Below are 21,231 nucleotides of genomic sequence, written 5' to 3'. Positions count from 1 at the left end.
CACATGACACCCTCTGATGCATCTGCCTGCCATGTATGACCCTTGACTGTACCTTCTGTGGTATGAATGCTCTTTGTCATTTCTTTTCGTTTGTCGGTATTGACCCTTTTGTGCCTCACTATTCCTCTGCCCATTGTTTATACTTATAATGAAAAGTACCTTTTTTTTTTAGTATCTACACGTGTCTGAGTTCTGCCTAACCATGACAATACGTATCCAGCGAGAGTGCACTATACAGCTGAGTACGTTTATACTTCTGCGTGCGCATATCAGTGGCTTAGCGCCGCTCTGCAGTTTAAACTGTGAATGCGGGAATGTGTGGGCGGGAACACAAGGCCCGGTGGACCAATCACAGCTGCGCCTGTCTGCGTTTACCTACATTTCCAGGAAGGTGAGATTAGAGCTATAACGTAGGGTACGCAGCGATGCGTAGGCTACGGTGTAGGTTCGACACAGAGGTTTAAATTGTCCTTAACACTTAACAATACATTTCTATCCCAACAAGAATCGACACCCTACCCCTAGATGTGAACATGAAGAATGGAAGGATAAGGCTAAGTGCAAGGGGCAAGGGGTGAATTGGGATTGGCCCAAATGCTTCCCATTTGGCTGAATTGCACTGACATCAATGCAAGTAGCCAGCCAATGAAAGTGCAATGGGCATGTAGTTGGCTGACAGCTTATAATATAAGCAAATAATATTAAAGAGCAAAAGCCCAAATATAGTATAATAAACGCAGACTAACCTCGGGTCCTTCTGGATGCTGTCTATGGAGGGTGAGCGGGCCAGGTTGCCCTCTGGAGGCAGGGCGGGGCCAGACTTGCTGTAGGGAGACTCCACAGACGAGCAGTACTGCAAGGTCCGGTAAGGGTCGGTGTAGCTGGCGGCGGATCCAGACGTGTAGCCGCCCCGCGGGAACGTCCCGGTGGCATTCTGACTTCCTGTTCGCTGCAAGGGTACGGAGTCAACACCAGGGGAGGACGGGGCTATGGCAGGAGAGTAGGGACAAAGCAAAAAATTCAGGACCTGCTCACAGAACTGGTTGACTAAGTCTAGGTAGAGGATGAAATGGCAAGACGTCGAGTGAGAAAAACGGACATTCAAACATCGATGGAAGAAGAATGGAGGAGAATGAGAGAAAGAAAGAGGGATATAGGGAAAAGAGGGAGGCAAGGAGGAGTCAGAGCAGATTAGAAGAGTTTAGAGAACAGTGACATTACACATTACACATTTCTTGATCCAACCAGTAATTGTATTGCATGACAAAAATACACTTAAGCAAAAAGTCATAGGACATAAAAAAATCATTATCTGTCAGCAAATACAGCACCATTCAAGATTTGGACACATCTCTTCTCATGCAATGTGTTTTATTTCTTTTTATGATTTGTTTTACATTGTAAATTTAATGTTAAACATATTAAATCTGTACAGGAACATACTTTATATTCTTCTAAATTTCCACATTTATGTTAAAGGACAGATCTGTACACTCTTGTTATTTTAATCTCAGTGTCTGCATGAGGAAAAGTCACTTGGAATAGTTTTCTCAGCATCTCATTCATACTGTGAAGCTTCAGCTCATCCCAAATCACCTCAAATCACCTTCTCAGTCGGGTTTAGATCAGGGGATTGTGGAGGACAAATATTTTGTTTGTTTACTAAGTAATTCCACATGTGCGTTTTAACTGTTTTTATATCTTTAATTATAAATAATTAAATAAAGAAAAACATTGAATGAGAAGGTGTGTCCAAAAGTTTGACCAATACTGTAAAAAAAATAATTTTGTGATGCCTCGTTAAAATCTGTCCAATCCTAATATTGCATTTAAACATTTTAATTTACTCAAATTGTACTTCACTGAAATGGAACATCCAAAAGTCATGGCATTAGCAGTTTGTGGATTAATCATGAAGCTGACTGATCATCAGCTGATCAACAGCTTGGGAAATCCACACCCCTGTTTTTATTATAAGTTGAGAGGTGTTATCTTGTGGGTCACTGGTCACTGGTGCTTTAACATTCATCAATTCTCCTTAAAAGGTCATCACCACCCACAGTGGACAGTGTAATGGGTGGTAATGATTGTGACCGGCGGTGTCTGGCTAGAAGTGTCCATACAAAGAGAAAAGTGACTCAATGGAGATGGGCTTCACAATCATATTCTGAGGGTCAGTGCAGCGTTGCTCAGCTTCCATGGGGGCATATGACATATGATATATCAGTGTCTTATGTGTTAGCCCTTGTTTATTGTCAATTTTGATGTATTCACTTTTATTCAAAGCACATTTGCCAGTTAGGGGTATGCCAATTTGATATTATCTGATAGTAAAAAATGTATAATCAGATGTGATTCATTAGTCTACACTATCAAATGCCTATGTAAATGCCTAACCCCCTTTTTTGGCTGGTACAGTACATGCAAATTAGGTTGAGTTCTAACAATAAAAAGTATCAGAGCTATTCAGGAGGGTCCTTAAAAGTCCTTTTTCTTGTATTTTCCACAAAAGCACTGACTATAAAAACAATATAGACTATAAATGGAATATGACACAGTGAAGAGGTTCAGTAAAGGGGTTGAATGGCTCTGCCTAGTCACTATAGTGTGTGATATAATTCAGCTTAAAGAACTGCTAACCCATGAGTAATTGGTTGCCAGAGGAAACATAGAAGAGCACTATTTTTAGATTTTAGTAGTCATTCCCTTTTTTCCCAAACATTTATCTGTTTCTCCTGCTGTTACTATGATAAATTAGCCCCAACATCTGCAGACACGGAGTGACAGGTCAGCTGAATATGGACGATCCTAAAGATCTTAGGAGAAAACTTGAGAGATAACATCATAAGTCATTCCTCTGCTACTGAAGGCCCTTTAGTCTGGAGAGGATGAACTCGTTATAGACCTACAGCAGAATAGAGAATGACCCCGGAGGGGGTTTGCTGCCTTTTAAAGAAAACTCTGGAGGCTTGAGGTATCGGATAGTATCCATTTGCCTGTTATGGTAATGGGGCAGTCATTGTCTGGCCTGTGCAGACAACTCCAGCACTCCAGCCCATAAATCTGAACGCTGAGGAAATCGATAGGCGGAAGCAGCTCGAGTCTGAGCCTTCACCACAACACGCACTGCTGCACAGTGAACACACGGAATTTACTTAATTCAAACGCATACATAATTTCTGCATGATCAAAATATATTACGTCAACACAACTACTGCCAATACTACACCATGGATAGGAGCAATCCTATACTTGTGATGTTATAAATCGCTTTCTTGAGATTATAAAGTATATTTACAGAATACAAGGAAGAGAAACATGTACAAAATTAAGAGACCACTTCAGTTTCTGAATCAGTTTCTCTGATTTTGCTATTTATAGGTATATGTTTGAGTAAAATGGACATTGTTGTTTTATTCTATAACCTATGTGCAACATTTCTCCCAAATTTCAAATAAAAATATTGTCATTTAGAGCATTCATTTAAAAAAAATAAAAAAATTGCCTGAAATAAAAAAAAAAAAGATGCAGAACTTTCAGACCTCAAATAATACAAAGAAAACAAGTTCCTATTCATAAAGTTTTAAGAGTTCAGAAATCTATATTTGGTAGAATAACCCTGGTTTTTAATCACAGTTCTCATGCATCTTGGCATGTTCTCCTCCACCAGTCTTAGACACTGCTTTTGGATAACTTTATGCCTTTACTCCCAAGGGCGTAGGAGCGGGCTTGATATTGGGGGGGACACATTTGCCAATATGAACCCAAGCCCACCCAATAGAACAACATTTGTGGAAATTACTTTTAATTAAAAGTAAATTATTATTATAAGATGATTTTACAACCTAAACATGTTACTCCACATTACAGCTACTGTTACTGTTATGCATGCAATGTCTGAATTATATACATATGACAAAAATGATCATTTATCACCTAATATTTAAAATAATATAACAGATTATTATTATTGTTATTATTGTTATTATTATTATTATTATTATTATTATTATTATTATTATTATTATTATTATTATGTATTGGCATGTCAATTCTGTTGTATATTTACATTTTCTCCTGCGCTCTTATTTTTTTTCTACTGAGAGCTCTTCTTAAGATGGTGTCCTTTTATGTAAAAGAATGTAACTTTACGTTTCATAGAGATTTTTATAAACATCAGGACATGTGGTCTTACTGTGAACTACAAATGAACAGAAGTCACGTTACAGCAGTGTTTCTCAACCCTGTTCTTACATATTCTACTGCATATTAACACTGTTCTGCATATTCTAGAGCTTTCTCTGGTGGATATACATGATTAATTTAGGCTCCATAGGGGGCTAAAGGATTTTAACAGGTAAACTCAGTAAATGACTGCTTATTAGCTGATCAGCTGGATCAGGTGGAAAACACTAGTTTAGGGCAGTGATCGGGGTTAAGGAACTGCTTTAAACTACAAACATAAAGTATTGTACTACATTCTGGCTATCCTCTACATCCAGCTTCTAGATAACTAGTTAGTTAAATCAATTTTCGTTCATTATAGCTCACAGTAAGTCATGTAATCCTAAATGAATAAACAGTTTGAAAATGAAAGTGATTAGCTGATCAGGTACAGGGAAACATTACATATATAGTTTTTTTTTCTTTAACCCTGACTCCCAATCTAGCTAATTCCAAAGATAAGCTTACACACTAACACAGCTGCAGTTTATTAATCACAGTGGGTTTAAACTGTGTGCTGATTCAGAGACGTGTATTGTTAACCAGCTATCAGAAACATATCATCACAGTTGAAGTAGTTAGCCTATCGTTACCTTTCTGTTAGTAAAATCTCTGTATATCCAGATCTGTTTAAAATCAGCTGAAGCTGCTGTAGCCTGGTCCCGCTGTTAAATCTCACAGCGAGGGGGCGGGGCTTCCCCAACAGCAAACTGCCTCTGCTCCGCGCGCCGCAAAACCAGCAAGCTGATTGGCTGTTTGTACTGAGAGGCGGGACTTAATACCTGAACCGGCTCCGTGATTGGTCAGGTCTGTCTCCTCTTTAATAGTACAGCTGACCTGAGCGAACTGATATCATTTTTGGGGGGGACAAATCCACCTGTTTCTAATATTGGGTGGGACATGTCCCACCCATCCCCCCCGGTTCCTACGCCTATGTTTACTCCTGGTGAAAACATTTAAGCAGTTCAGCTTGGTTTGATGGCTTGTGTGGTTTTAATTTGGTAAAATCCAAGAAAAATCAACTTTAAGTGGTCTCTTATTTTTTTCCCAGGGCTGTATATATATATATATGTTATCTGTTACTGAGCTCTGATAAGGCGACCTCAGTTTGACCAAACTCTGCTAAAACATGAGTAGACTGATAAATCTCTGTGCTAATCAGCTATTTAAATCAGTTTGACTAGACTATTCCAAAGCATCATTAGTCTTACAAATCACTGTGCAATAAGTCATCTAACAAAATTTAAACAACTATGAATAAAGCTCATCATACTAAATTTCAAAATTCAGAATAATCATCCATCCACTAATCATAGTGTTTTTCAAATACATAAAACCCAGGCTGCCATGTACTCGAAGAAGAATTGAGAAAATAAAGCTGCTTTTCTTCTTTATGGCGCTTATAAAAAGGACTTAATGAACAGAAAGTTTTACATTAAGGCTACAGTTAGGGTTAAGGTTAGGGTAATGGCTAGATTATGTTCAGGTTAGGTTAAGGTAGAGCTGGGGTATAGGGTTAGGCATTCCAGTGCAAGAAAAAATAGTGTTTTCTATGGTTATCACAGTAATGACATCTTGACCATATTCTCTGGTTTAACAAATATGAACAAATGGTAATTTTTCCACGTCATTCGTATATACTGTAGGGCCATGTAATATTCATACCATCTATAGGGTCACACGCTTCTCACTCTCATATCTCATTTACAGAGCTATCATCTGAACGGTTCATTATTAGACCCGAAGTGTTTCATTTTGAAGAATGTCAGCTTGGCTAAAGGTGACAGTGGGTCTGCCGTGAACCATCTACACCTTTTCAGAGTGCAGAAGGTTACAGATGCATGGTTTGGGTTAATTAGGCTGGAAGGTGAGGTAGAGGAGGGCTAGGTGGTGGGTGGGTGGGTGAGAGTAGTAGTACAGAGCTGGAGCTGTAATAATTCTTTGCTGTGAATTATGACTTAACTGGACTCTCACAATGTGCAACAGAAGCCTGAACTACCTGTACAGAGAAACGTCTATAGAGTTATGACTAAATATAATAATACAAATGATATATATCAACAGTATTCCACATTCTAAATGACATAAAGCATTAGAGAGCAGATATAGTGTACTTATAGTGCTCTGAATTCATGAGTTATGAATGTCTTGATTGAGTGCAGCAGAATGTAACTGTGAGAAACAACCTAAAGCCCATAAAAACACAGAGCTGAATGAGGTAATAAACAATCAGCTAACACATTTATCAAGCAAATAAAAGGCGGGAGGATGCCCGAGGCTTGAGAACTCTCTGGGACAATCCCTAATTATGTTGATGTTTTGATTTAAAGAATATGTGATTGCATTTATACATATATTTTGTGCATTGTAAGTTTGGGCACACCTTAAATTCAGTGTTTTTTCATTATTTAAAAATGTTCTGCATTGCAGATTAATAGTAAAGTTATCCAAACTATGAACAAAAACATATTGAATTATTTTCTTAAACAAAAAAGTGTTAAACAAACCAGAATATGTTTAGATTTTACATTCTACAAATTAACACCACTTGCTTAGATGACTTAGATGACTTAGATGACGTCTTGGCTGAATTTTCTCAGGCAGCTTTATGAGGTAGAGTCACCTGGAATGACTTTCAGTTAGTCAGTACAATACATTTCAATCTCCTTAAAAATATTTTCAAGGGCAGTTGCAAAGACCATCAAAAATGCTATGATGAAACTGGCTCTCATCAGGACCGCCACAGGAAACAAAGACCAAGAGTTACCTCTGCTGTACAGGATAAGTTCATCAGAGTTATCAGCCTCAGAAACCACAAGCTAACAGAACTCCAGATATGATCCAAGTTTACTACATGATTCATTACGTGTTTCTTCATAGTCTGGATGACTTTAGTTCAGAACTCATTTACAATGTAGAAACAAATAATAAATAAAAATCACTGAATTAGATGGTGTGTCCAAACTTTTGACTGGTACTGTATATAAATGTTTTTTTTTTATGTCTAATCAGCCTGAGCAGAATTCCACCTCGTATATCAGGCACAGCTATCTGAAACTGTGTGTTTCTGTGTAAATCTCACCTGCATGTAGAAGTATTGCAACTAGAGCATTGTCTCTGTGACTATATAGCGAGATGTCACCTTCAACATGCATTATCTTATCTGAAAGAGTCAACACAGCATGACCCCACCTTGGGAAGATGCATGAGCACAATTCTAAGCACACTTCTGAGTGAATAGCCCTGCTACACAGAACTATCCAGTACAGTTATGTCCATCACTTATTTAATTTCTAATTAAAACAGCTATTTAAATACTGTAAAGTTATTGTAATTTAGCAAACAAGAAAATATGCAATCTGCTAACACACTTTAAACTACATCATATACTCTATTGCCTGTTTCGAGGGTGCTGAGTGGTACAGCGGTCTAAAGCTCTGTCACTATGATCAGGAGATTGCTGGTTTGAATCCCGATCATGCAATTTGCCATCAGCCGCCGGAGTCCTGAGAAAGCACAATTGGCCTCTCTTCATCACTTCTAGGGTGATGTCAATGCATCTGTGAGCTGATGTATCAGCTGCGCTTTCCTCCGAGTGTGCTGTGATGATCCTCGGCAATGTTGCATCAGCAGCAATTCAAAAAGAGACGGTGGCTGACTTCACATGTATCGGAGGAGGCATGTGCTAGTTTTCACTCTTCTGGTGTTGTGGCATCATTAGTGATGGGGGATATACAGGTGACTAGCAGCTGAATAGTTGGGACAGTAGGCCTAGCTAAATTGGGAGAAAAATAGCAGAATGTTTGAAAAAAAAAAAAAAGAATAGTCTTTTTATCACTTAAAGTTCCAAGGTTGCTACTATTTATATATCCATGTTTTATATATTTACAAAAACAAACAAACACAAAACAACACTAAAATTGTTAGCTTGTAACATACTGTTTATTTACAAAAATTAAATACTAAATTATCATTATATATCAGAATACAGCTCTAGAAAAAAAGAGACAAAAAGCAGTGTGTAAGACTGGTGGAGGAGAACATGCAACGATGCAGGAAAACTGTGATTAAAAACCAGGGTTATTCCACCAAATATTGATTTGAGAACTATTAAAACTTTATGAATATAAACTTATTTTCTTTGCATTATTTGAGGTCTGAAAGTTCTGCATCTTTTTCTCATTATCTGAAATAAATGCTTTAAATTACAATATTTATATTTGGAATTTGTGAAAAATGTTGTCTGTAGTTTATAGAATAAAACAACAATGTTAATTTTCCTCAAACACATACCTATAAATGGCAAAATCAAAGAAACTGATTCATAAAATAAAGTGTTCTCTTATTTTTTTTCCAGAGCTGTATGTTGGGGTCAGACATTTTCATACATTTTCATGCTAAAAATTTCTGCTGTTGGAACTTAAATGCTGGTTACTTACACTAATGCTGAGCATCACTACAGTTCACAACAACTGACCTGTCTCTATAACAACTGACCTGTCTCTATAACAACTGACCTGTCTCTATAGCACCAAAAATGGCCAGTTAGTGAAGATACAATGTAAGCGTACCTAGTCATCTTTAACCCTTGTGTGGTGTTCATATTTTTGTTACTCGTTTACTTTGTTACTTTGTTTTAATTCAGCAAAATTAAGCAATTTTACATTAAAATGCTTTACACATGCTTGCTTCATCTAAATTGCAAGCAATATAAACAGCTTACATGGTAAATATTTGGCCTTTACCTTTCTTATGTTACATTTCTTTTAAAAAAGTGCTACTTTTTTATTTTTAGTTTTTTAATAAAATGTCAAAGAAAATGAATTAAACTCAAGATATGAGTAGAATGAAGCAATGTTTATTAGCCCTTGGCCAAACAGACTGTATGTAATATAAATGTGTGTGTGTGTAGGGAGGGGGGGGTGTACAGTGTGTGTTTATCGAAAATGTGTTTTGATATATGTTTTCCACAAAAAATGAGCCAATGCCAATGAGTTTGAGTTAGAAAAAATATTTTTTTTTGTATCATTTGATGAAAAATGAAAACACCACACAAGGGTTAAGCTGTAAACACAGATGGCTGAACTACTTTCATGAGCAAGAAACCTAATCCTAAACCTCTGTAGTATAAATTTGTCTAATTTGCCCCGAGCTTAATTTCTGGTAGTGGATTCACCAGTAATAAAAAAACAGAACCCTAAGGTAATGTTGCAACAGCGACAATAACATTGCACTTTGTCTGGTAAATGAGGCGGAAGGCAGCATTGTATGTGTGACACTGTTAGTTAGCGTTCTTGCTGACACGTCGACAGACACCGCTTATTAATTTCATACCCAGCCTCTTAAGAGCGCTAGCTCGCCGATAATGCGCCACGGTGCAGCCTGCTCATAACAGACAAGGGGGTTTATTCTGACCTTGTAATTCTTTAATTAACACCCATTCTAAGCCTTTTTACTGGGCGCACACTGCCTTACGGAAAAGTCCCGCCAGCCTCCGCCGCCGTCAGATTGAAGGACGTTCAAAATAAAGAACCACATGCAATAACAGTAAAAACTCCATTCCTTTCTTTACTGATCAGTCCACTGGGCTACAGATACATACTGGAGATGAGAGATCGATAATGGGATTAATCCACTCAGTGATATATATATATATATATATATATATACTGTAAAGGGTATTTACATTGAATAAATACAGAGAGAGAGAGAGAGAGAGAGAGAGAGAGAGAGAGAGATTTTGTAACTTGTGTATGTGCTTGTGTACATAAAACATCAGTCCAAAAAAAAATAAAAAATCAAATCTTTTCTAATATTAAGTGTCAGAAAATCCAAAATACAAAAATCAACTCATACTAATACTGTTTCTGTTTCTTACTCTAAAATCTGATTTGCTGATTTGATTTTGAATTATTTTTAAAATAATCAGTTCACTTAAAGATGCAATATCCTACATTCCGGTATATTATGTTTGCTTTAGGCACTAAAATGACTCACATTTATACATATTTTGGCCCTTACAATAAAATATCTACTTTTAAAAGTGCATTATTTGCTTTTACAGCTCTGTTTCAATCATTTAATCTTTTAAATGCTTAAAAATTCCCAGAGAAGTTATTTGATTTTTGTGTCCAAATTTAAGACAAAAAAATCTGATGTTTGCTTGATTTAAGTCATACTTCATTCATTTTGAGACATTGTGATTGTTTATTTTAAAACAAAATCTTACTTTTTTACTTAATATAAGTAATATAAAAGTCACAATTTTTTAAATATATATTTGTCTAGTTTTTGCCTATAGATTTCTTGCAGTGTACCATCCCCTCTCATCCCTGTCCATCAGGGCTCCACCACAGGCCCACTCTGACCAACAATCTTCAGAACAGCAGATATAAACTCAACTACAACACTATACATAGAGTCAGATATCACTTGTATCACGTTACACGCAGGAAAGAAGTGGTGTTTGTCTGATCTATACACTATATAACACTGAGCACACAGCTCTGCACATTTCTGCATAGTGTCTGCAGAAAGCACATACAGACCACTGATCCATATGCATGTTTGAGGAGGGTAAATATTAGCCTCTATCCCGTCATCTCCTTCTTCTTACTCATCTGCATTGTCTGCCCAAAGATCCCCCCCCCCACACACACACACCCGCCCGGTCTGTCTGCGCCGTTTCTAATCTCTTGTCGCATTGAGGCTCTCAACTGAAGCTGAATATTGTATTTGCTCTGATAATGGGCTGCTCTTTCAAATTACTTGACCTTTCAGATACAAATCAGTGGACGGCACATGTCTTGGTTGTTCCTGGAACGTGTAATGCCATCATAAACAAACAGGGTCTTCTCCAACTGTCCCTCTGCTTTCTCTCCGTTCCTCTGCTGGGAAATCACGCCTGTCTGAGGACATCTTTCAGTGTCTACATCACAGAAAACGCTTCTATCTATTGTAGTTATGTGCAACATTACATTATCATATAAACATCAGATTGCTGAGCTATTGGTCCATGCTATATTCTTATTATTATCATCTCCCCCACCTTGAATGGAAAGGCCATTTTGGGGAATGAAAGGAAAGTGTTTTCCAAAACGATTCCAGTAATTCGCCAGTCAAACATTGGCGAAATATTTTTTTTATATTTATTAACTCTTAGAATCCGCTTCCTAGAAAAGCTGATGTAAATACATGTTCATTACAGTCATAGTAAAGTGGATCTGAATATTAATTATAGTTTTATGTCTGCTTACATGTTTCCTATTACTGTAATAAGGAAGCTGCATGCTGTCTTTATTGTTGAATGCAACACAGTGATGTAACAGAGTATCAGTAATCCATGACTATACACTAAGAAAAGTAAGTACAGATTTGTATTTAAAAGGGTACAAAGCTAGTCGCTGGGGCTGTACCTTATATCGAGGTAAAAAAAGTCATTTTTTGTACCCATGTTTTTTGTGCCAGTAAAGATTATAAAGATTATAAACATTGTCATCAACTAAATATGGCTCAAAAACTTGATGATTCAAAATTGTCTGGCTTTTAAATAAAAAATGTGCAATTTAAATATATATTGTTTATTAGTACAGTGATACAGAATACTGAATGTACCCTTTGGCTGGTTAAATGGTACAAATCTGTACGTATTGCTGTTAGAAATTACTTTGTACTTTAGAGGGAACAAATCTGACCCTGTAAAGACCAATATTGTACCTTTGAGCCATATAGCTAAATTATATTAAATAATATGCATGATGATTTTCATTATTATCACAGAATGTTAATGAGCTGTTAGGCTTACTAGAATCTGAATTTAGAAGTTGTTACTGATTTGTTTTACTTAAAAAAAAAAAACATTATCATCTACTATTTATTTATTTTTTCTTAAAATAACTAAAATCCTCATATAAAAACGTTCAAGATCTTTAGTGTTGTTAGATAATATTTCCTAATCTTCAGCCTCTGACTTATTTTGGACTTGACTATGTCTGGTCTGTATATCGGTATTTAATTTTTCCTGTTCTTGGTCTTCTGTCTCACCAAATTTTGTCAAATTCTGTCAGCACAAAACATTAGTGACTATTCTAACCTAAACAAATAGACATCAATCAATGTCTCCTATCTAACTGAATATAGATGTCAGTTCTGTCACTGACTGTCAGCCTCCCACAGACTCTAGTTCTCGCTTGAAAGACTCCATTTCCCAAAATGCACTTGTGTGCATTACGTGGCGCTTCGGCGTTCCGACTCACCTGACTTTTCTGAATGCCATTTCCTGTCTTCCCTTTTATAAATACCCCCATTGTTTTTCTTCATAATGCTCATTGCTATCTAACACCCCACCAACAGTCTATTTTCACACATTAAAAATATATCTATGTTGATGGACGTGGTGGTCTGGAGGGGAGGTGTGTTCAGAAAAATTTCTGGCATATTGCTATCTTGGCAATGAAAAACACAGGTGTACCACTGACTGAACTGAACCCTGATAACAGTCACCTGTCAGACCTCCATAATTATCTTGGCATTGCCGCACGCTCAGTGGTGTAGACCCCTGCTGATTACACACACACAAGGGCATGCAGCAGTTTCTAACCAAGACATTTTCGCGACTTTTCCAGGACTTATTCACACATTCAAGGCATGAATTAGATGTTTAAGTTAAAACATCTTTAACTTAAACTATAAACAAAATTGATTACAGTAGGCCTAAAATTTCTTTAACCAATGTTGACACACAATCTTCAATAATAAAATGTGTGTCAAATCTTGAGACCTCCATTGTGTAGGGCTAAATTACTGAATTAACTCTGAGCTGATGTGTTTGTAGCTCAAAATAAAGCCTGGAAATTGCTAATTTGAAATTTCCATGACTTTTCCAGGTTTTTCATGACCGTAAGAACCCTGAAAAACCCAACATTTACATCAGCAACAGTGTGAATGAGCAGGTCAGTTTCCTCTGCTAAGAAGCGCAGAAGCGCTGCACCGTTAAAATAGCAATACACCAAAGTCAAAACGCACCTGACTCTTAAAGAGAATGTGAGGCCATTAAAACACTGATAGACTTATTTCACATTACAGCCAAAACACAATTATTTATGATTTATTAAGATAATTAGTACATGCCTTTTGTGTTTTTTCGAGCCATGCAAAGGCTATTTTTTGCGTCCACACAATACCAACTATAGATGGCTAAAATTGGGCTCTTAGTGTTAATTCTGTGATCTTAGGTATTAAGGGGAAGCTCTTGACTCATTCTTATTTGAACTTCACTTAACCGTGTCTCAGCTTCCTTTACACTCTGACTCAATCATGGCTAGCAATGATTTTAGAGTTGTCTTTCAAAACCCAATCATGCTCGACTCGTCTGTCTGTGCGTTCCGAATCCCCCTGCGCTCAGTTATTTCAAAGTCATATTTAGTTTTATAAAAGCAGTGTGTGTTTGTCCAGCGGAGCAGAAATGAATTTTCCCTAGAGCAACAACAGAGGAAACATTTACATGAGTTCAGAGAGGGAGCCTTAATAGCTGTATTGCCTTGTAATGGCCCTGTATTGTGCGAAATGATCTGGGGAGATCTATTTTCCATCAAGCTTCCTTCGAGCCCAGAGGCGTTCTGGCATGTTAAACCTGCAGACATGCATCGATTAAGCAAAACATCCAGCCAGGGTAGCAGTGATCTCTGCTGAAGTCAATTTAAATGACTTGTGGGGAATGAACGCATTTCATTCTTCTGTAATTATGTCTCCATGCTGGCTGCTGCTACACTGCTTCTGATGTCTGATGTGGACACAGCTTCTATCTCTGGAGAAAAGGTGGGTCGAGCAAGCTAAAACCACCCTCAAATAAACATAGAACTGGCTTTCTGTACAAGAGTAAAGTCTAGTCAGCTTTTTAAATGGAAATATTCCAAGTGAAACCAATGAACTACTACCATGTAGTCTTTTTTTAGCAGCCAGTGCGATCAGAGGAAAGCGCAGCGACTCGGTTCTGATACATCAGCTCACAGACGCCTTGTGCTGATCAACATCACCCTTTGGAATGATATGGGGAGAGAGCGCCATCTACCCACCCAGAAAGAGCAAGGCTAGGGCTGGGCGATATGGAAAAAAATCTTATTACGATATAGTTTTTCATATCAGCCGATATCGATATGTATCACGATATAAATCAAATCACTTTCTGTTACACTTAAAGGTTTCTATTTTTACTCAGAAGTGACAGAATAAGGGAGTTATGGACAAAATCACTAGCAGGCTCAGAGCCTTGTGGACAGACACTAGGATGTTAACATCTTGCCAGGTGGGTACAGCTTTTAAATTAATTTTAAAAAGGGGACAAATATATAAACTAAAAAATATGTAAGACCCTTTACATTATATGTCTGTTTAATTTAAATTGCAATAACACTTTATTTATTTTTATAAAATTATATTTAATCAAAAGATCATTCCCCTCCCTGAATGCAGGCAACTACATAAAGCAAAATACAAGAGTATATCACAGTGTTCATTTTGACAGGTGATTTTGATACAGTCTTAGTCTTTTCACTAAAATGTATAATAGTTTTAGTTACATTTTAGTCTATCGGATATTATTAGTTTTAGTCAGATTTCAGTCTAGTTTAATTTTGGTCATATAAAAAGTAGGTATTACATATGTTTTACTGTTTTTCTATTTTCTATTTGTTGTAATTTTAGATAATTTACTGCTTATGTTTTTTTTTAAATAAGAGCCTTTAGTTTTTTTTTCATTTAAATTAAGCTAACATTTAAATATTTAAAAAAAAAAGTGGCCTATAATGGAGGTGGGAGGAATAAAGTCAAGTTTCTGAAATGATCCACTTCTACTGCAGTACAGATTTATACTAACATTACTGGCTTTCAGTAGACTAGACTTACATTACTTAAGTGTATTTAAAACTCCAGTTCAGTAACAGCAATGTTTAGCTCAGTTCAAATACAGCTAGACAGATTATATAATCTTCTGTATTTAGTAAAATATCCAGCATAACAGACTCTCTATCTGTTAAAAACTATAAAACACAAAGACAGAGGAGAATGCTGCCCTCAGGGTTTTCTAACAGAAACAGTGAGAGTTAGGAAAAAAGATGGAAAGTGCTTCCTTTCTGTGTGTTTATATACTAACCCCTCACTCGTGCTGAAGTTAACCTTAATTTACACGAAACGTGGATTAACACGGCTAACGTGCGTTACCCATTAGTTTATTAGAATGTAAAAAGCAGTGAAAGCATCTTAGCTAATGATGACAGATTGCACAGATCCCTTTTACACCTAAACATCGCTAACTTTAAACTGGAGACAAGCTAATCTAACTAGCAGCAAACAGAGCAGCGTTTACCTGCCTTCAGAAATCTGAACAAGCTCACCTCTCTAAATATCTTGGAGACGCATGCCTCATATTTAAAAGGTGAGTTTTCCAGTGTAGCGCCGCTGAATAGTATAAATGAAGTTTATCCAGTAAATGGGAGAGAAGGAGCCGCTATGTGAGGAGTTCAGAGTGGAGGGGCTCGGGGGGTGGGGCGGAGGGGGATGGTGGAGAGGGGAGGGGAGGGGTTGTACTGGGCTGAGCAGCAGTTCAGCGTGCTGCCTGATCTCGTGCTGCGCCTTTTCACAACGCTACTTAAACGGGAAATAGAAAATTTAGTTTATCGAATTTCTCGCCCCGACTTATCGCGATATATAGTTTCCTCGATAACTATCGATATCGTTTTATCGCCCAGCACTAAGCAAGGCCAATTGTGCACTCTCAGGGCTCTGGCAGTTGATGGCAAGCTACATAAATGGGATTTAAACTGGCGATCTCCCGATCATTGTGGCAGTGCTTAGCCCGCTGGACCGCTTACTATCATGCATTCTGAACTTTGCCATGTCCCTAGATGAAATTAAATATGGATGTGATGAGTCTTTTATCTGTTTGCACGGACAATTCCAGCCAGAAGCCACCGGTCACAATCACTACTACACACTGCATGATGCTGTGGATTAAGAAATATTAAATGACCACACAACTTCAGAAATAGAATGTCCCAGGCTTTGCTCAAATGTTCATGTCAACTTGCCCTGAGTATGCTGGGCAGTGTTCAACTTCACTCACAAGATAACACCTCACAGCTTATACAGGTAATGTAACACTTTATGATCAATTTACTGCTATCCATTGGCATAGGCTATTGGCATGTCCATGTATAGACACTATACAAAAAGTGATATTTCTCTAATTTTAAGGAACAACTGAGTATTAAATAAAGTTTGTAGTAAAATGAGAGTTGATCTGGCCTCTCAAAAACATAATTGAATCAAAAATATTTCTATAATTGTTGAAATATTATCAATCACTGCAGTCTCAAATGGTTTCATTTTAAGGCATTTGCTTTTTCTTTTGTAGAAGACCCCATTTGTTAATTGATGTAATAAATTATGAATTTAAGATACATTTCCATGGCTTTGTTAATGATATGCAATTAAACATGTTCACTACTTCTGAAAATCAGGACAATTAAATCAAGAACAATGTAGTAAAACTCTGCTGTCATGGGTGGACAGGACTTAGGACACACATATGCAGTTTAAGAACTGCATTAAAGGAGGTCTGTGTACAGAGTAGCACAAAGGAGCAAGGTCAACACTGGTAAACAGCAGCAAGAGGCAGTAAACATACCAGAATCGAGAAACAGTCCAAAGGTCATAAACAGCAAGTCAATATCAGAGGGCTGGCAAAATCAGGGTTCAAGGTCAAAATGAGAGAGCTAACACAGGCAATGGGAAAATGATTTGTACAAGGAAAACTCTGTCAATACTGGGCGGAGAGTGAGCGAAGTAAGTGTGTATATATAGTGCTTGTAACAGGTGAAATCAATATTCAGGTGATTTATGTGGCTTCCAATTAGCGCCATGTGCAGTGTCATGTGATCATAAATGCGAGTGATGTCAGTGTGGGGTGTATTCTGGGTATTGTAGTCTGAAGACTGAAGAATGCAGGTAGAGTTGAGTGTGAGAGAGAAAAGCGTGCCTTCAGCACCAGGCATTGCAATTCTGAGAAAAATACTTCTTAAGAAACAAATCTCTTAAGTTCACAATCTGAGTTTAATTAAGGCTCCGAGCTGTGCTGTATCCTTTGTTTTGTCATGTTAAAATAGTGAATAAGATGTATTCATGCACTTGTTATGAGTAGACCTTTTTATTGTAATGCTGTTTAAAAAATAATAAATTCTTAAAAATGCATAAATTCACTCTTCTACTACAAAATATGGAAACACAAATCCTAATTAAAACAAAAAAGAGTATCACCCTTTAACTTTTTAAAGATCTGAATGAATGAGCAATTGACACTTAAGCTCAGTACACACGTTACAACGTATCATTATGACAGAATGAAATTAAATGAAAAGTATTCTATGAATAAAAGTTATTAGTATTATTATAAAATCAGATGTAAACTCTCTAAAAAGAGAAAGGTGTGAGATGATCTGAGAGGATGTAAATCATGCTAAATGGAACTTGTTACTATTCAGCTGTGCTCCAGAGACTGCAGTAAAAAGACGGCACTTCAAAAACAATGTTGTGTCAACCACGCCGCCTCTACACACTAACTAACAAACAGACTCAATGACACTCGTGACATTTGCTGAAGGGTGGTTTGTCAGGGGATCTTTCATCGCCCGAGTGCCACCTTATTCCTTCAATTAAGGAGTCTTAACTAGACGAGAGCGGCGCGACACTTCAAGCACGTCAGTGTAAACAATCCCAACACCCTCCACCACCACAACACCGGACATATCTAGGTCACACACTGCAGCCGCATGCTAACCGCTAACCGGCTCTGCTGATAGAGACCTGGAGAGGAGAGGCAAAGGAATCTGATCTGTGTCTCATTTCAAAGCTGTTCAAAAGAGGTGCCATTGCAATTCAGCTGCACTGATTTAAAATCATAAAATGTATGTTAAAATTTGAATTTATCATAATAACATATTAATATAAGAATGCACATATTTTACCTAATAAACAAACAATATAAAAAATGAACTGTAATTAAATATTAATCAACCAGAAAACAAATGTAGCAGTTTATATGATGCAATACAGTGTGGTAAAATCAGCTGTCAATATATTGAATCTTTGGCAGGTTTGATGCATTGAAATGTCAAAATAATTAGCATCAGGAAATGTAAAGTGCATTAATTTTATGTATATTTTATGTATATTTAATTATTTATTTACTTACTGACTTAATTTGTTGCATGACTTATACGTATTTGTTAGGAGAAAATTACTGTTTAATTCTATTTTCTGTTTATATCATTCTCCTACAAAGTTACTATGAAGTATAACTATATATATTTTTTGTAGATTTGTAGTTTATTACGTAATTTGAACACACAAACTGTCCCGTACTCTTTGTCAAAATGTAATAATAAATGGAAAAACAGGAATTCTCCAAAATTACCTGAAATAAACTTTTTACACTGGCTTTCATTGAAAGATAAGGGTTATTGGCTTCAGCAGCTGATGGCAAGCTGCATGACCAGGATTCGAATCACAAAACAGCAACTTTACAGGAGAGAGATAAAGTGATAATCCAGTATCACTTTTTTTTTTTGGTGGTCCATTACAGATGCCTTATAGATGTAATACAATAATAATTTGCATCAAAATGTATTATGGATTAATTAGCAATTTCATGTTGCACTAAATCAGTTCCATAAGAATCGTAATGGATTTTATAATGAAATTATTAACTTTTATTTTATGTAGTTTTGAGTCATTTTCTAAAAACAAATACACTTTTGTGCATTTTTACACATTTCTGATTAATCCTAATTAAACTACACTTTAGAAATAACCATCACAATTGTGGGTTAAATGTTATGTACAATGTTCTTTTCTTTTCATTTTACATGTGTGATCTTTTGGGCTTAATCTGCTGATGGTGAAGCAGCATATCCCAGGATTCACACTTGCGATCTTGAGGCCATAGCCAATCAGGCTCTCTATATTATGTTCTAAAGTATTATAAGCAAACTGTAACTGTAGTGTGGTGTAGTGATTCATTTCCTTAAGAATCAGAATCAAATAGTTTTAAATATATAATATTATATGCTACACTGAATCAGGTCAAGCTAAGAAACATTACAAAAAACAGACTGAACAGGCAAATCAGTGTAGCGCTGATACAGAACTCTGTACCACATACGAGTAGCGAGGATAACTGTGCAGAGAAATGGAAAATGGAATATGCAATACACTATGACAAAATGAACTGTTGCAGAGAAACAACTGATGCTTCTTTTTTTTTCCCTTTCTGCCATGCTACCCCCATTCCCCCACCCACCCATCTGGAGCACTCTTCCCATGATTTGCGAGCGTTATCCATCATTCCCAAGTGCGTGTGTCCAGGACGAATGTATAATTGCTCATTAGTCACGCTCTGGAGGAGCTGCGTTCAGGTTCACGCCGGCCATTCCACCCCGACCCACGTGTGTCTTCTTTATTGGCTGCTCTCTCAGACAGGTGATTTACTGAGAGGACGTGCTCTCTAAAGGCCAGAGTGGCCCAAATCCCTCCTAATGTAGGAGAAGCGGAGGCTCTGGATCACTGGCTTTATGCTGGCCTGTGCTTTATGGTGTGGACTTTTAGCACTCGTTTATTGCACTACTCCACTTTTATAAGGTGTTTTTTCTCTGGCCCATTCTGCCGCCCCTAACACAGCTCCTTTCTGTGGCTTCTTGCTTCTCCTGATTCATTCACAACATGGGAAATATGCACTCATCTTTAAAGAATAAGTAGCACCAGAAGGGAATGTTGGATTGCAATGCTATTTGGAAGGAAGATAAAGGTTGCCAGTAACAATGAATGACAAAAAAATATAGACTTATAGAGTAGCTAGGAGCACATGTGTAACATGCAACATTCCCGACTCATCTCAGCATGAAGTTGTAGAGGTTCCTAATGGTGTCCGACCATAATCCATCTCATGTATCTTGAATATTCATGCAGTTCCTATAGATTGTGTGATAGGGGTGATGCAGCACATGCTGATAGCACATCCAGTAGCATTCCATACATTTTTAATCAGAAATAGGTCTTGTGATGCAGCAAGCCATGGTATAGTGTCTGTGATTTAAGGCAAGCTCTTGAGCTGACAGAAGTATGTGGACGAGCATTGTCCTGTTGGAATAGCATATTAAAATGTGGCCACTAGTTGCAGGTAGGCCTGTCACGATAGCATTTTTTGTGGATGATATATCACTCCAGAAATTATTGCGATAAACAATATTATTGTCATTTTAAGACCATTTAACCGTCACTGACTTAATGATAATAGTACAGCATAACAAAGCAATTATACCCTTTTGAATGCAACAAAAATATAAATAATCATAGATTGGGAAATTATTATTTAAATGTACCATACAAACAGTATTATTTATCTTTTTCTTTACCTACTGTAGTCCACATTGTGTGTATGGAGTTGCGGTTATAGAAGCACTGGTCATTGCATGACTGCCTGAATACTGTTCACTGTTATATATGTGAAAAAAAAAATATATATATATATATATTAAAACACAGTGGACAATCCATTTATTGTACGATAAGTTGATAATATAATTATTGTAACAGGCCTGGTTTCAGGACCTCAATAATGTAACCCTTGGCTGTCAAAGTGTTTGTAATGAAAATCAAAGACGATCTAAATCTCGTCCTATCAAAAAATTCCCGCCCACACCATGACACCAGGCCTTCTGAACTTGTGACAAAACTAACCACTGCTCTTGGTTCTGACCATGATCCTTTACAAACACAGGAGTGTAGATTGCCTGATACCATTCTGAGTCATCCTATGACAGTCTGGCATGATATATGTACACTATATTGCCAAAAGTATTTGCTTACCTATTCAAATCAGTAAACTCAGGTTCCAATCACTTCCATGACCACAGGTGTATAAAACAAAACACCTAGGCATGCACCTAGACTGCTTCT

At 37.1% G+C, this 21,231-nt stretch overlaps 1 protein-coding gene across 2 annotated transcripts in view; it reads right to left on the bottom strand.

Moving 5' to 3' along the window:
• The window catches only part of ctnnd2a (catenin (cadherin-associated protein), delta 2a), a 628,772-nt gene that overhangs the window by 264,233 nt on the left and 343,308 nt on the right, over positions 1-21,231 (bottom strand). For both annotated transcript variants that reach the window (XM_007252283.4, XM_022681995.2), the window contains one exon: positions 747-987. In XM_007252283.4, the coding sequence (XP_007252345.3) occupies positions 747-987 (241 nt within the window). The remainder of the gene's footprint in view (positions 1-746; positions 988-21,231) is intronic.

This window comes from Astyanax mexicanus, chromosome 1, assembly GCF_023375975.1.
Source record: "Astyanax mexicanus isolate ESR-SI-001 chromosome 1, AstMex3_surface, whole genome shotgun sequence".
NCBI lineage: Eukaryota > Metazoa > Chordata > Actinopteri > Characiformes > Acestrorhamphidae > Astyanax > Astyanax mexicanus.
Note: the sequence above shows the minus strand (reverse complement) of the source record. Positions and strands in the feature narration are given on the sequence as shown.